Genomic DNA, 12,448 nt, shown 5'->3' on the forward strand with positions numbered 1-12,448 from the left:
AGGTTACCTTAGTGTTATTTGGCACAGGGACTATGGTGGTCTGCTTGAAACATGTTGGTATTACAGAGGTTGAAAATGTCAGTGAAGACCCTTGCCAGTTGGTCAGCGCATGCTCGGAGTACACATCGGAAGTTTACATGCACCTTAGCCAAATACATTTAAACTCAGTTTTTCACAATTCCTGACATTTTAATCCCAGTAAATATTCCCTGTTTTAGGTCCGTTAGGATCACCACTTTATTTTAAGTGTGAAATGTCAGAATAATAGTAGAGAGAATTATTTCAGCTTTTATTTCTTTCATCACATTCCCAGTGGGCCAGAAGTTTACATACTCAATTATTATTTGGTAGCTTTGCCTTTAAATTGTTTAATTTGGGTCAAACGTTTTGGGTAGCTTCCCACAATAAGCTGGGTGAATTGTGGCCCATTCCTTCTTACAGAGCTGGTGTAACTGAGTCAGGTTAGTAGGCCTCCTTGCTCGCACATGCTTTTTCAGTTGTGCCCACAAATGTTCTATAGGATTGAGGTCTGGGCTTTGTGATGGCCACTGCAAGACCTTGACTTTGTTGGCCTTAAGCCATTTTGCCACAACTTTGGAAGTATGCTTGGGGTCATTGTCCATTTGGAAGACCCATTTGCAACCAAGCTTTAACTTTCTGACTGATGTCTTGAGATGTTGCTTCAATATATCCACATAATTTTCCTACCTCATGATGCCATCAATTTTGTGAAGTGCACCAGTCCCTCCTGCAGCAAAGCACACATCATGATGCTACTACCCCTGTGCTTCATGGTTGGGATGATGTTCTTCAGCTTGCAAGCCTTCCCCTATTTTCCTCGAAACATAACGATGGTCATTATAGCCAGACAGTTCTATTTTTGTTTCATCAGACCAGAGGACATTTTTCCCCAAAAATACGATCTTTGTCCCCATGTGCCGTGGCAAACCGTAGTCTGGCTTTTTTTATGGTGGTTTTGGAGCAGTGGCTTCTTCCTTGCTGACGGCCTTTCAGGTTATGTCGATATCCACTGTAAAATGAGTCCTATATAGATACTTTTGTACCCGTTTCTTCCAGCATCTTCACAAGGTCCTTTGCTGCTGTTCTGGGATTGAATTGCACTTTTCGCACCAAAGTACGTTAATCTCTAGGAGACAGAACGCGTCTCCTTCCTGAGCGGTATGACGGCTGCGTGGTCCCATGGTGTTTATACTTGCTTACTATTGTTTGTACAGATGAACGTGGTACCTGCAGGTGTTTGGAAATTGCTCCCAAGGATGATCCAGACTTGTGGAGGTCCACAATTTTTTTTCTGGGGTCTTGGCTGTTTTCTTTTGATTTTCCCATGATGTCAAGCAAAGAGGCACAGAGTTTGAAGGTAGGCCTTGAAATACATCCACAGGTACACCTCCATTTGACTCAAATGATGTCAATTAGCCTACCAGAAGCTTCTAAAGCCATTTTCGGGAACTTTCCAAACTGTTTAAAGGCACAGTCAACATAGTGTATGTTAACTTCAGACCCACTGAAAATGTGATACAGTGAATTATAAGTGAAATAATCTGTCTGTAAACTATAGTTGGAAAAATGAGTTGTGTCATGCACAAAGTAGATGTCCTAACCGACATGCCAGAACTATAGTTTGTTAACTTCTTGCGTCGAGCAATCCCGTATCCGGGAGCGTAATCATAGCCTCAAGCTCATTACCATAACGCAACGTTAACTATTCATGAAAATCGCAAATGAAATGAAATAAATATATTCACTCACAAGCTTAGCCTTTTGTTAACAACACTGTCATCTCAGATTTTCAAAATATGCTTTTCAACCATAGCTACACAAGCATTTGTGTAAGAGTATTGATAGCTAGCATAGCATTAAGCCTAGCATTCAGCAGGCAACATTTTCACAAAAACAAGAAAAGCATTCAAATAAAATATTTTACCTTTGAAGAACTTCGGATGTTTTCAATGAGGAGACTATCAGTTAGATAGCAAATGTTCATTTTTTCCCCAAAATATTATTTGTGTAGGAGAAATCGCTCCGTTTTTGTTCATCATGTTTGGCTAAGAAAAAATCCCGAAAATTCAGTCATTACAACGCCAAACTTTTTTCCAAATTAACTCCATAATATCAACAGAAACATGGCAAATGTTGTTTAGAATCAATCCTCAAGGTGTTTTTCACATATCTATTCAATGATAAATCATTCGTGGCAGTTGGGTTTCTCCTCGGAAGCAAATGGAAAAATACATGCAGCTGGAGATTACGCAATAATTGCGACGGAGGACACCAAGCGAGCACCTGGTAGATGTAGTGTAAAATGGTCAATCTTCCAATGATATGCCTACAAATACGTCACAATGCTGCAGATACCTTGGGGAAACGACAGAAAGTGTAAGCTCATTCCTGACCCATTCACAGCCATATAAGGAGACATTGGAACACGGCGCCTTCAAAATCTGGGGCACTTCCTGTTTGAAATTTCATCTTGGTTTCGCCTGTAGCATCAGTTCTGTGGCACTCACAGATAATATTTAGTTTTGGAAACGTCAGTGTTTTCTTTCCAATGCTGTCAATTATATGCATAGTCGAGCATCTTTTCGTGACAAAATATCTTGTTTAAAACGGGAACGTTTTTTTATCCAAAAATTAAGAGTGCCCCCTATATCCAAGAAGTTAACAAGAAATTTGTGGAGTGATTGAAAAACGAGTTTTATTGACTCCAACCTAAGTGTATGTTAACTTCCGACTTCGACTGCACGTATGTACAGTGGGGCAAAAAAGTATTTAGTCAGCCACCAATTGTGCAACTTCTCCCACTTCAAAATAGACGAGGGAGCCCTGTAATTTTCATCATAGGTACACTTCAACTATGACAGACAAAATGAGAAAAAAAATCCAGAAAATCACATTGGAGGATTTTTAATGAATTTATTTGCAAATTATGGTGGAAAATATGTATTTGGTCAATAACAAAAGTTTATCTCAATACTTTTATATACCCTTTGTTGGCAATGACAGAGGTGAAATGTTTTCTGTAAGTCTTCACAAGGTTTTCACACACTGTTGCTGGTATTTTGGCCCATTCCTCCATGCAGATCTCCTCTAGAGCAGTGATGTTTTGGGGCTGTTGCTGGGCAACACAGACTTTCAACTCCCTCCAAAGATTTTCTATGGGGTTGAGATCTGGAGACTGGCTAGGCCACTCCAGGACCTTGAAATGCTTCTTACGAAGCCACTTCTTCGTTGCCTGGGCGGTGTGTTTGGGATCATTGTCATGCTGAAAGACCCAGCCATGTTTCATCTTCAATGCCCTTGCTGATGGAAGGAGGTTTTCACTCAAAATCTCACAATACATGGTCCCATTCATTCTTTCCTTTACACGGATCAGTCGTCCTGGTCCCTTTGCAGGAAAACAGCCCAAAGCATGATGTTTCCACCCCCATGCTTCACAGTAGGTATGGTGTTCTTTGGATGCAACTCAGCATTCTTTGTCCTCCAAACACGACGAGTTGAGTTTTTACCAAAAAGTTATATTTTCATCTGACCATATGACATTCTCCCAATCTTCTTCTGGATCATCCAAATGCTCCCTAGCAAACTTCAGACGGGCCTGGACATGTATTGGCTTAAGCAGGGGGACACATCTGGCACTGCAGGATTTGAGTCCCTGGCTGCGTAGTGTGTTACTGATGGTAGGCTTTGTTACTTTGGTCCCAGCTCTCTGCAGGTAATTCACTAGGTCCCCCCGTGTGGTTCTGTGATTTTTGCTCACCGTTCTTTTTTGACCCCACGGGGTGAGATCTTGCGTGGAGCCCCAGATCGAGGGAGATTATCAGTGGTCTTGTATGTCTTCCATTTCCTAATAATTGCTCCCATAGTTGATTTCTTCAAACCAAGCTGCTTACCTATTGCAGATTCAGTCTTCCCAGCCTGGTGCAGGTCTACAATTTTGTTTCTGGTGTCCTTTGACAGCTCTTTGGTCTTGGCCATAGTGGAGTTTGGAGTGTGACTGTTTGAGGTTGTGGACAGGTGTCTTTTATACTGATAACAAGTTCAAACAGGTGCCATTAATACAGGTAACGAGTGGAGGACAGAGGGGCCTCTTAAAGAAGAAGTTACAGGTCTGTGAGAGCCAGAAATCTTGCTTGTTTATAGGTGACCAAATACTTATTTCCCACCATAATTTGCAAATAAATTCATAAAAAATCCTACAATGTGATTTTCAGGATATTTTTTTCTCATTTTGTCTGTCATAGTTGAAGTGTACTTATGATGAAAATTACAGGCCTCATCTTTTTAAGTGTGAGAACTTGCTCAATTTGTGGCTGACTAAATACTTTTTTGCCCCACTGTACTTGTATGTATACTCAGCAAAAATAGAAACGTCCCTTTTTCAGGACCCTGTCTTTCAAAGATAATTCGTAAAAATCCAAATAACTTTACTTATCTTCATTGTAAAGAGTTTAAACACTGTTTCCCATGCTTGTTCACTGGGAGATTGGAAATTATGTAGACAATTACATTGATGGAAGCAACAATCTATCCACAATATTAAAGCTGTTCCACCCCCTATAACAATATATATATGGAAAAAAAATACTCTAGCCCTGAAGCTTGCACTAGAGAACTTGGGCCCTCAAGAGTTTCCTGTGCCAGTGTGTTCCGGACAGACACAGCTGTATGCTATTTGCGCAAGGGATGAGAAGCAGTGTTTGACTTGGGCAGGAACTCACCAAGCTGAGTACCAGCACCTCACATTTTCTGCTACTTGAGCTCCTGTTCCTCTTATAGAATATTAGCTCAAAAGTACTGTGGAGCTCCTGCACCTACATATAAAACAGTACCAGCACACATAATAAGTACCAGAACCCATTTACTGCACTGATAAGAAGCAACCCGGTAGGCCTATTTTATGATGTTTTCATTGGATCAGAGGAATACATTTTTATCAAAAGGGAGAGAGCTAAAAAGTTTTTCAAATAGATTGAGGGACTATTGTCATTCTCAATGGATGTAAAAACAGTATTTGTTTGCTTGCTGTTTGAGGTGAAGAAAACATTACTTTGAGAAGCTCCACAGCTCATTAGTGGTGGTGCATTAACTGACTTGCCTAGTTAAATAAAGGTTTAATAAATGAAAAATAACCCCACCGCCAACACGGGGGCACTCTGTTCACAAAGTTGACAGAGCAAAGCAAACCACTCACCCACACGACGCCATACACTTGCCTAGTTAAATAAAGGTTCAATCAAATCAAATACACATGCTGTCTACCGCCTGCCCGGTACAGTTGGAACCATGATTAACCCATGAAGAGCACACTTTTCCTGCGTGCCAGTGGCCATCGAAGGTGAGTATTTGCCCACTGAAGTTGGTTACAACGTAGAACTGCAGACAGGTCAAGACCCTGATGCGGACAGCGAGCCTGTAGATCAGATGAGGCTTCCTGAGGTAGTTTCTGACAGTTTGTGCAGAAATTCTTCGGTTGTGCAAACTCACAGTTTCATCAGCTGTCTGGGTGGCTGGTCTCAGATGATCCTGCAGGTGAAGAAGCCGGATGTGGAGGTCCTGGGATGATTACATGTGTTCTGTGGTTGTGAGGTCGGTTGGACGTACTGCCAAATTCTCTAAAATAATATTGGAGGTGTCTTACTGTATAGAAATGAACATTCAATTCTCTGGCAACAACTCTGGTGGAAATTCCTGCAGTCAGCATGCCAATTGCACACTCCCTCAAAATGTAGGATTTAAAATTTTTTTACTGAACCTTTATTTACTGGCCCAACGCTCTAACCACAAGGCTGCCTGCCGCTCCAAGACATCTGTGGCATTGTGTGACAAAACTGCACATTTTAGAGTGGCCTTTGTTTGTCCCAAGCACATGGTTTACCTGTGTAATGATTATGCTGCTTAATCAGTTTCTTGATATGCCACACCTATCAGGTGGCTGGATTATCTTGTCAAAAGAGAAATGCTCACTAACAGGGATGTAAACAAATGTGTGCACAACATTTGAGAGAATATATGATTTTTGTGCATATGGATCATTTCTGGGATCTTTTATTTCAGCTCATAAAACATGGGACTGACATTTTATGTTTTGTTTATGTTTTCATTCAGTATAGATTGAGATAAAAAGGATAAGACGTCTCTTATAATTGGGACACTTGTCTACCATCCATATTTCCTGGTCTCTTTTTTGACATCCTCTCTGAATCTCATCCAGCCTCCAAAGAATACCTCTGCACTCTAAACCTTACCCTCTGGCCAAACTCCCCTCCCAGCTTTGTACAGAGTTGCAGAAGTTTTGGGGACTGGATTTGTGGAGTTGTCTCAGGCACTGTGGTGATGTTTAGCTGTGATTTGTAGCTGTGATCCCCACATGACGTTTGCAGGGTAACCTCAATGTGTGGCCACAACCGCCCCCCTCTCCTCCCTGTCTCCCATAGTACCCCAGCAAATTCTACATATTCTTCATCCAGTAATCATTGCTATGCATGCAGCCTGATGTGCGCACACACACACACACACAGACTCTCTATTTCTTCCGCACCCTATCTCGGTCCCAGTGTGAAATGGTCCATTTCGTGATGATGATGGTAGTGGTAGTGGCGGTATCGGGGATATGGCCTGGCTCGGCAGGGATGACGCAGGCTGGGGTTCAGTGGTGAAGGCGACCAGGGGTGGGGGATGTGGGAAAGGCCAGGAGTGTGGTGTGTGTGTGTGTGTGTGCAGTGCACATATGAGTGTGCACATAGGTTTGTATGCATGTAAGTGTGTGGGCCCTCTCCCTGTGCGCACACACACTCCTCCTTTTTCCTAAATGGACCAAAACACAGAGAGGTCACACTATAGGTCAAGTATGCATCACTGCAGTCCAGTCCCATGTGTTAACTGACATTACTTCTCTATTTCAACATATGTTTGAGAGAATGCGAGAGAGCTAAAGAAGGAACAAAAGAAAGAGAGAGCAAGGCAAACCAAAGAAGGTCCCTGAGCCAGAGAGAAGTATTATTCCAGGGACTATATTAAGATTGTTAAAAATAGGGCACATCTACATTGTGATTATTTAGGATATTTTCAGCGAGCCAAAGAAAGGAAACGTCCACAATGTTATTCCCCTCGAGAGGATTCAATAAAGAAGAAAAGGAATTGTCAACAATGTGCTTTATCTGGACAGATATAGTACTGTATTTTAAGAACACAGCATTTTGTTTGAGCCGAAGACATCACATTGACTTTTGAAGCCGTTCAGAACAGTCCCAAAGTGCCAAGTTTAAAATAACAATAGTTTTTTTTTTTAATTACGACTGTCGAAAGTGAATGTTGTGTTAACATTAAGTGACACTATCACTGTTCAATCATGGGCAGCAATCTCACGGTTTGTGAATAGGATCTCAAATATGCCTCCAGTAGTGTGGCTGTATACCATTCATCCATTTAATGAGTTTCTACCCTCACTATCTCTCTGAGAGCTGCATGAGAAGTCATGCCACGTGAGGGAGAGAGAGGTCTAGCTATAAGTATAGCTATACACACTCACACACACACACAGGTCTATTAAAGTAATTACAACTCTATAGGATTTAGCCATGCTAACGTTAACAGGCATTGTAACGGATGAGTCTCTGAGGTCTGGGCTCAGCTGATTAAGGCTCGTTATCTGGGGTTAATTAAACTGCCTGGATTGACAGGTTGAAGTGAGCTGAGCTTTGTGTGTCTGTGTGTGTGTGTGTGTGTGTGTGTGTGTGTGTGTGAGAGAGAGAGAGATTTATCCTAATAATAATGAGAGAGAACCTAATGTCTGCCTTCCTGAATGTGCTTTCTTTTAAGACAGTGTGTTTCTCTCCGCTGTAGTTTGTGGCCCCCCTCGCTCTCACAATATGTCCACTTTCCTTGAGGAAGTGAACTTATCATATCCCATATCACTAAATAGACCTAGTAGTCTAGACTTATGCTAGTCTCTTAGACACTCAGATACAAAACCTGTCTCTTTAAACATGATTTATACATCTGGTGGAAAAATACCATACCAGCTTGTCGTTTTCTACCGGTTTTGAAATACCTTTTGAAATACTGTTGGGAGTGGTGAGAGCGCTATATGCATGTGTGTGTTTACATGCAAAAATTCCTGCATTCTATTTTAACAAACCTAACGTAATAAATATTGTTGCTATTTTCACAGCTGGAATTATGAGTGCAATAGCTGGTGGTGGTGCAAAAGGGCTTGGTTTTGATTCATAAACAAGCTGGAGGTGTGATGAGGACTTGGCCACTCACTGGCCATTCAACATGTTCCTTGGCTTAGTACTGCATGCGTTTTTCTCAAGTTCTGTAGGTTTTCGATGTTCTTTGCGTTATCTCCCATAAAGTGTATTGTATGTGTGAGGCACATTCTAAATAAGTGAAATGTAGATTAGGCCTGACGTTGATACTGCATTACAGGACTGAATAATTAATAGTCTTTGGTAAATGGATGAGGCACTCTTTGGAGATGGTGTTTGATACTTGAATAAGTGAAATTAAGTGTGCAGGTAGGCATATTTTATACTGATAACAAGTTCAAAAAGGTGCATTAATACAGGTAACGAGTGGAGGACAGAGGAGCCTCTTAAAGAAGAAGTTCCAGGTCTGTGAGAGCCAGAAATCTTGCCTGTTTGTAGGTGACCAAATACTTATTTTCCACCATAATTTGCAAATAAATTCATTAAAAATCCTACAATGTGATTTACTGGATTTTTTTTCTTCTCATTTTGTTTGCGATAGTTGAAGTGTACCTATGATAAATTACTGGCTTCTCTCATCTTTTTAAGTGGGAGAACTTGCACAATTGGTGGCTGATTAAATATTGTTTTGCCCCACTGTATATCTCACTGGTCACCCCAAATCCAATTCTTCTTTTGGCCACCTTTCCTTCCAGCTGTCTGCTGCCAATGACTGGAACGAATTGCAAAAATCACTGAAGCTGGAGACCCATATCTCCCTTACTAACTTTAAGCACCAGCTGTCAGAGCAGCTCACAGATCACTGCACCTGTACATAGCCCATCTGTAAATAGCCCATCCAACTACCTTATCCCCATACTGTTATTTATTTTTTTGCTCGTTTGCACCCCAGTGTCTCTACTTGCACATTCATCTTCTTTACATCTATCACTCCAGTGTTGAATTGCTAAATTGTAATTATTTCGCCACTTTGGCCTATTTCATTTGCCTCATTTGCATACACGGTATATTGACTTGTTTTTTCTCTATTGTGTTATTGACTGTATGTTTGTTTATTCCATGTGTAACTCTGTGTTGTTTGTGTCGCACTGCTTTGCTTGATCTTGGCCAAGTCGCAGTTGTAAATGACAACTTGTTCTCAACTAGCCTACCTGGTTAAATAAAGGTGAAATAAAATGTTAAAAAAATCAAAAATAGACTATAAAATGATTGCTCTATATAGGTGTCATTTGGAACACATCCTTGGAGAAGCTGCAGAAAAGAAAAAGAGAAAGGACATCAGCTTTAGAACTATTCAGGAGTTTGTTTTTATAATGATAAACTGATTTTTTCAGATCCTTCATCGACGTGCCTTCCAAGGTTCCAGTTTGATTGGCCAGTGTTCCGCATGCATGCCAGAAGCACATGGGAACTAGTGTTCCGCATGCAGGGTGACTGGCTAGAATTCCGCATGCTGCCCAGTCACCCTGCATCTCCTGAGAAAGAGAGGGGCATCTGGAGAAAATAATAGAGGAGGAGATTATCTCCTTTATTTCTGCTCGGGGCTGCGTTCATAAATCACAAACCTGCACTGATCATCTTTTCGTTCGGTCCTTCTCTTTTCCTTCGTTAGCCATTCCTCACTCCTCTCGGTTCTTCTGGGCTTGCTCTGGTGCCAAAATTATTGTGTTCATTAGGGCCGGCAACTGAAACTGAAAACAAAAATGATTGTTTCTTATTAGTCAAGTCCAGGTTGTCCCTCCATGTTTCAGTCCATTTTGTTTCATTTAGTGCCTAATGAACACGACTCAAGTCAGTGGAACCTCTTGCCAATCAGTGTCATTCATTCGATTTGAGTGCCACTAATCGCATCATGAATGATTGATGTCTTTTACTGTCATGTAGAATAAAATGAATTCTATGCGGTAAGGGTTATGTAACGACTTCACTCGATCATAACTTCATTGACATGTGGTGAGGAAATTGAATTGAAGGAGGGGACAAGGAATGTTCTTTCTCTTTTTCCTGTCTCTGTCTCTCTCTTACCCAGTCAGTCATTAAACTCTTAGTGGGTGTGGCTAGGTTTGAGTAACAGCTGCTCACCCGGCTTTGACCAAACAAGTGGTTACACACTCAGGAAGTGTTGGATTTCCATGACAACTATGCTTTCCTCCCCTTACTAATTATGCTGATGCACACACTCTGTTTCTCACACACACACAAGAGTGGACGTGGTTCCTAGACGGTCATTCTTAGGAGGAAATGCCAGTCATGTCCCTTAAAGAACCCATCTATCTCAGGCAGTGAAGGCAGTGTGTGTGCGTATGTGCGTGTGTTTGCATGAGCGTGTGTCCATTGCATGTGGGAGCACTAGGAACACAATGGCAGGATAGGGGGTTGTTAGGGTTCAAATTTAGGTCAGGTGGTCTCTAACCCCGCACCCTACCACAGTGTAACACCGACTGTGGGTAGCTGACAGTGAGTGGTGACAGCAGGGCAACATCTTGGTATTTATGACCGAAACCAGACCCAGAGTGCACTGCTCCACCTGTTACCAACAGTAGTTAGCTAGGCCTAACCATGGAGATATAATTACTACAACGGACACCTCCATTCAAGTCAATGTTCTGTAATTCTATGTCTTTGGGCCTAAGATGCTTATGAATAAATAGAACACTGTCTTAAACTCCCCTCTTATGACCAAACTTTCCATTTAAAAAAAAAGAAACTTCCCTCGACAGTCACTAACTACCAAAGCTTGTTTTACTGCTGGTATTCCCCTGTGTACCCATTGCCTCATCTTTCTCAAGTTCAGTATTTCACATGGCATGCATCCATAATGGCACCCTATTTCCTATATTGTGCACTACTTTTGACCAGGGCCCATGAAACTGCCAAAGGACTTGGAGCAAGTTTTGTCAGAACTGATTGGCAATGCCTATTTTATTACATGTGTAATTCAAACCTGCTCTGTGCATGTCAGTAGTTGAGAGTAGGATTCAATTGAAAAATCTGACTGACTTTGTGTGTGTATACCTGTGTTAGTGTATTTAACTGTTCACCTGATTTTTGAAGTTGGCTCTGCTTCTTATTTCTGGATGTGTCCAGCCAGGGCAGGCCTCACATTCGTGTGTGTGCGCATGTTTATTTATCTTCAGCAGTATGGGCTATACAGCAGCGTTACAGGACCTCGTATATCGACCAGTTTCAGCAGATGTCACTTGATTGATTTGTGATCCATTGGTGATTTAAACACATCTCTCTCCTCCTCCCTCTCTCCCTCTTTCTCTTACCCCATAGGGGTGCTGTCTCTCCCGGCCCACTTCAGTCCTTACACAGAGGGCCAGGTTCAGCAGGGACAGGGCCAAGCTGGGGTGGAGAGCAGAGAGGACGCCTACGCCCAACTGGAGCTCCGCACCCTGGAGCAGTCCCTCCTGGCCACCTGCGTTGGCAGCATCTCCGAGCTCAGTAAGTGTGGGGAAAGTAGGGTGTGTGGGGTGGGCGTAGGGGGTTGTGTGTTTGTGTGTGTCATCTACGTGTGTGTGTGTGTGTGTGTGTTTTCATTTCCTTCTATTCACGTGATGAGATTTCTTTGAAGTTTTACACAATGTTAAAACTCTTTGTGAAAGTACTTTCTTTTTTCAGAAAAATGATCTCTCAGGGAATATAGTTCTCTCCAAAGCAAAAAAGAAGCTTTATTCTATTATTTGGACACTTAATAAGAAACACTAAAACATCAAGTAGATCAAATAAAGGAATAATATAAATCACACATTTATTTGGATAAATCCTTAACATTTCTAACATTTGCTTAACATTCCCTCTGCCTGCCTGTTATCTCTAACTCGTTAGGACAATAACCAGATATGGGCATTCCTTGTGCCAGATGAACTGTTATTTTAGCCAGTCCATGTGTGGGAAATGGAGAACAGTGATAATATAGACACATTTATCACTGACTCTAGATATCTCTGTACATAGTAAGCGGTCTACTGTACATGGTTAGTCTCCAAGGATGGTGTAGTTTAAAGGCTTTCTTGTCATGTGGAATGAAATGGAAGAGATACAGTAGGCTTGGGCGGTGTACCGTATATACCGTATACCGGGATATTTTTTTAAAAGCCACGGGATGGTTTCTTTGAAGTTTTTCAATAAATGTGAATATTTGTAGCTACTTTTTAAGTTAATACCTGCAGTCAACTTGTGCAATACATTACGAGATAAAGCAGATTGTGTTC

General features: G+C 41.6%; 1 protein-coding gene across 1 annotated transcript in view; it reads left to right on the forward strand.

Annotated features, from left to right (window-relative positions):
* abtb2b (ankyrin repeat and BTB (POZ) domain containing 2b) overlaps positions 1–12,448 on the forward strand; it is a 146,355-nt gene that overhangs the window by 66,053 nt on the left and 67,854 nt on the right. The window contains exon 2 of the mRNA XM_020455657.2: positions 11,511–11,678. Coding sequence (XP_020311246.1) covers positions 11,511–11,678 — 168 coding nt within the window. The remainder of the gene's footprint in view (positions 1–11,510; positions 11,679–12,448) is intronic.

This window comes from Oncorhynchus kisutch, linkage group LG22 (assembly GCF_002021735.2).
Source record: "Oncorhynchus kisutch isolate 150728-3 linkage group LG22, Okis_V2, whole genome shotgun sequence".
In the NCBI taxonomy this organism is placed as follows: domain Eukaryota; kingdom Metazoa; phylum Chordata; class Actinopteri; order Salmoniformes; family Salmonidae; genus Oncorhynchus; species Oncorhynchus kisutch.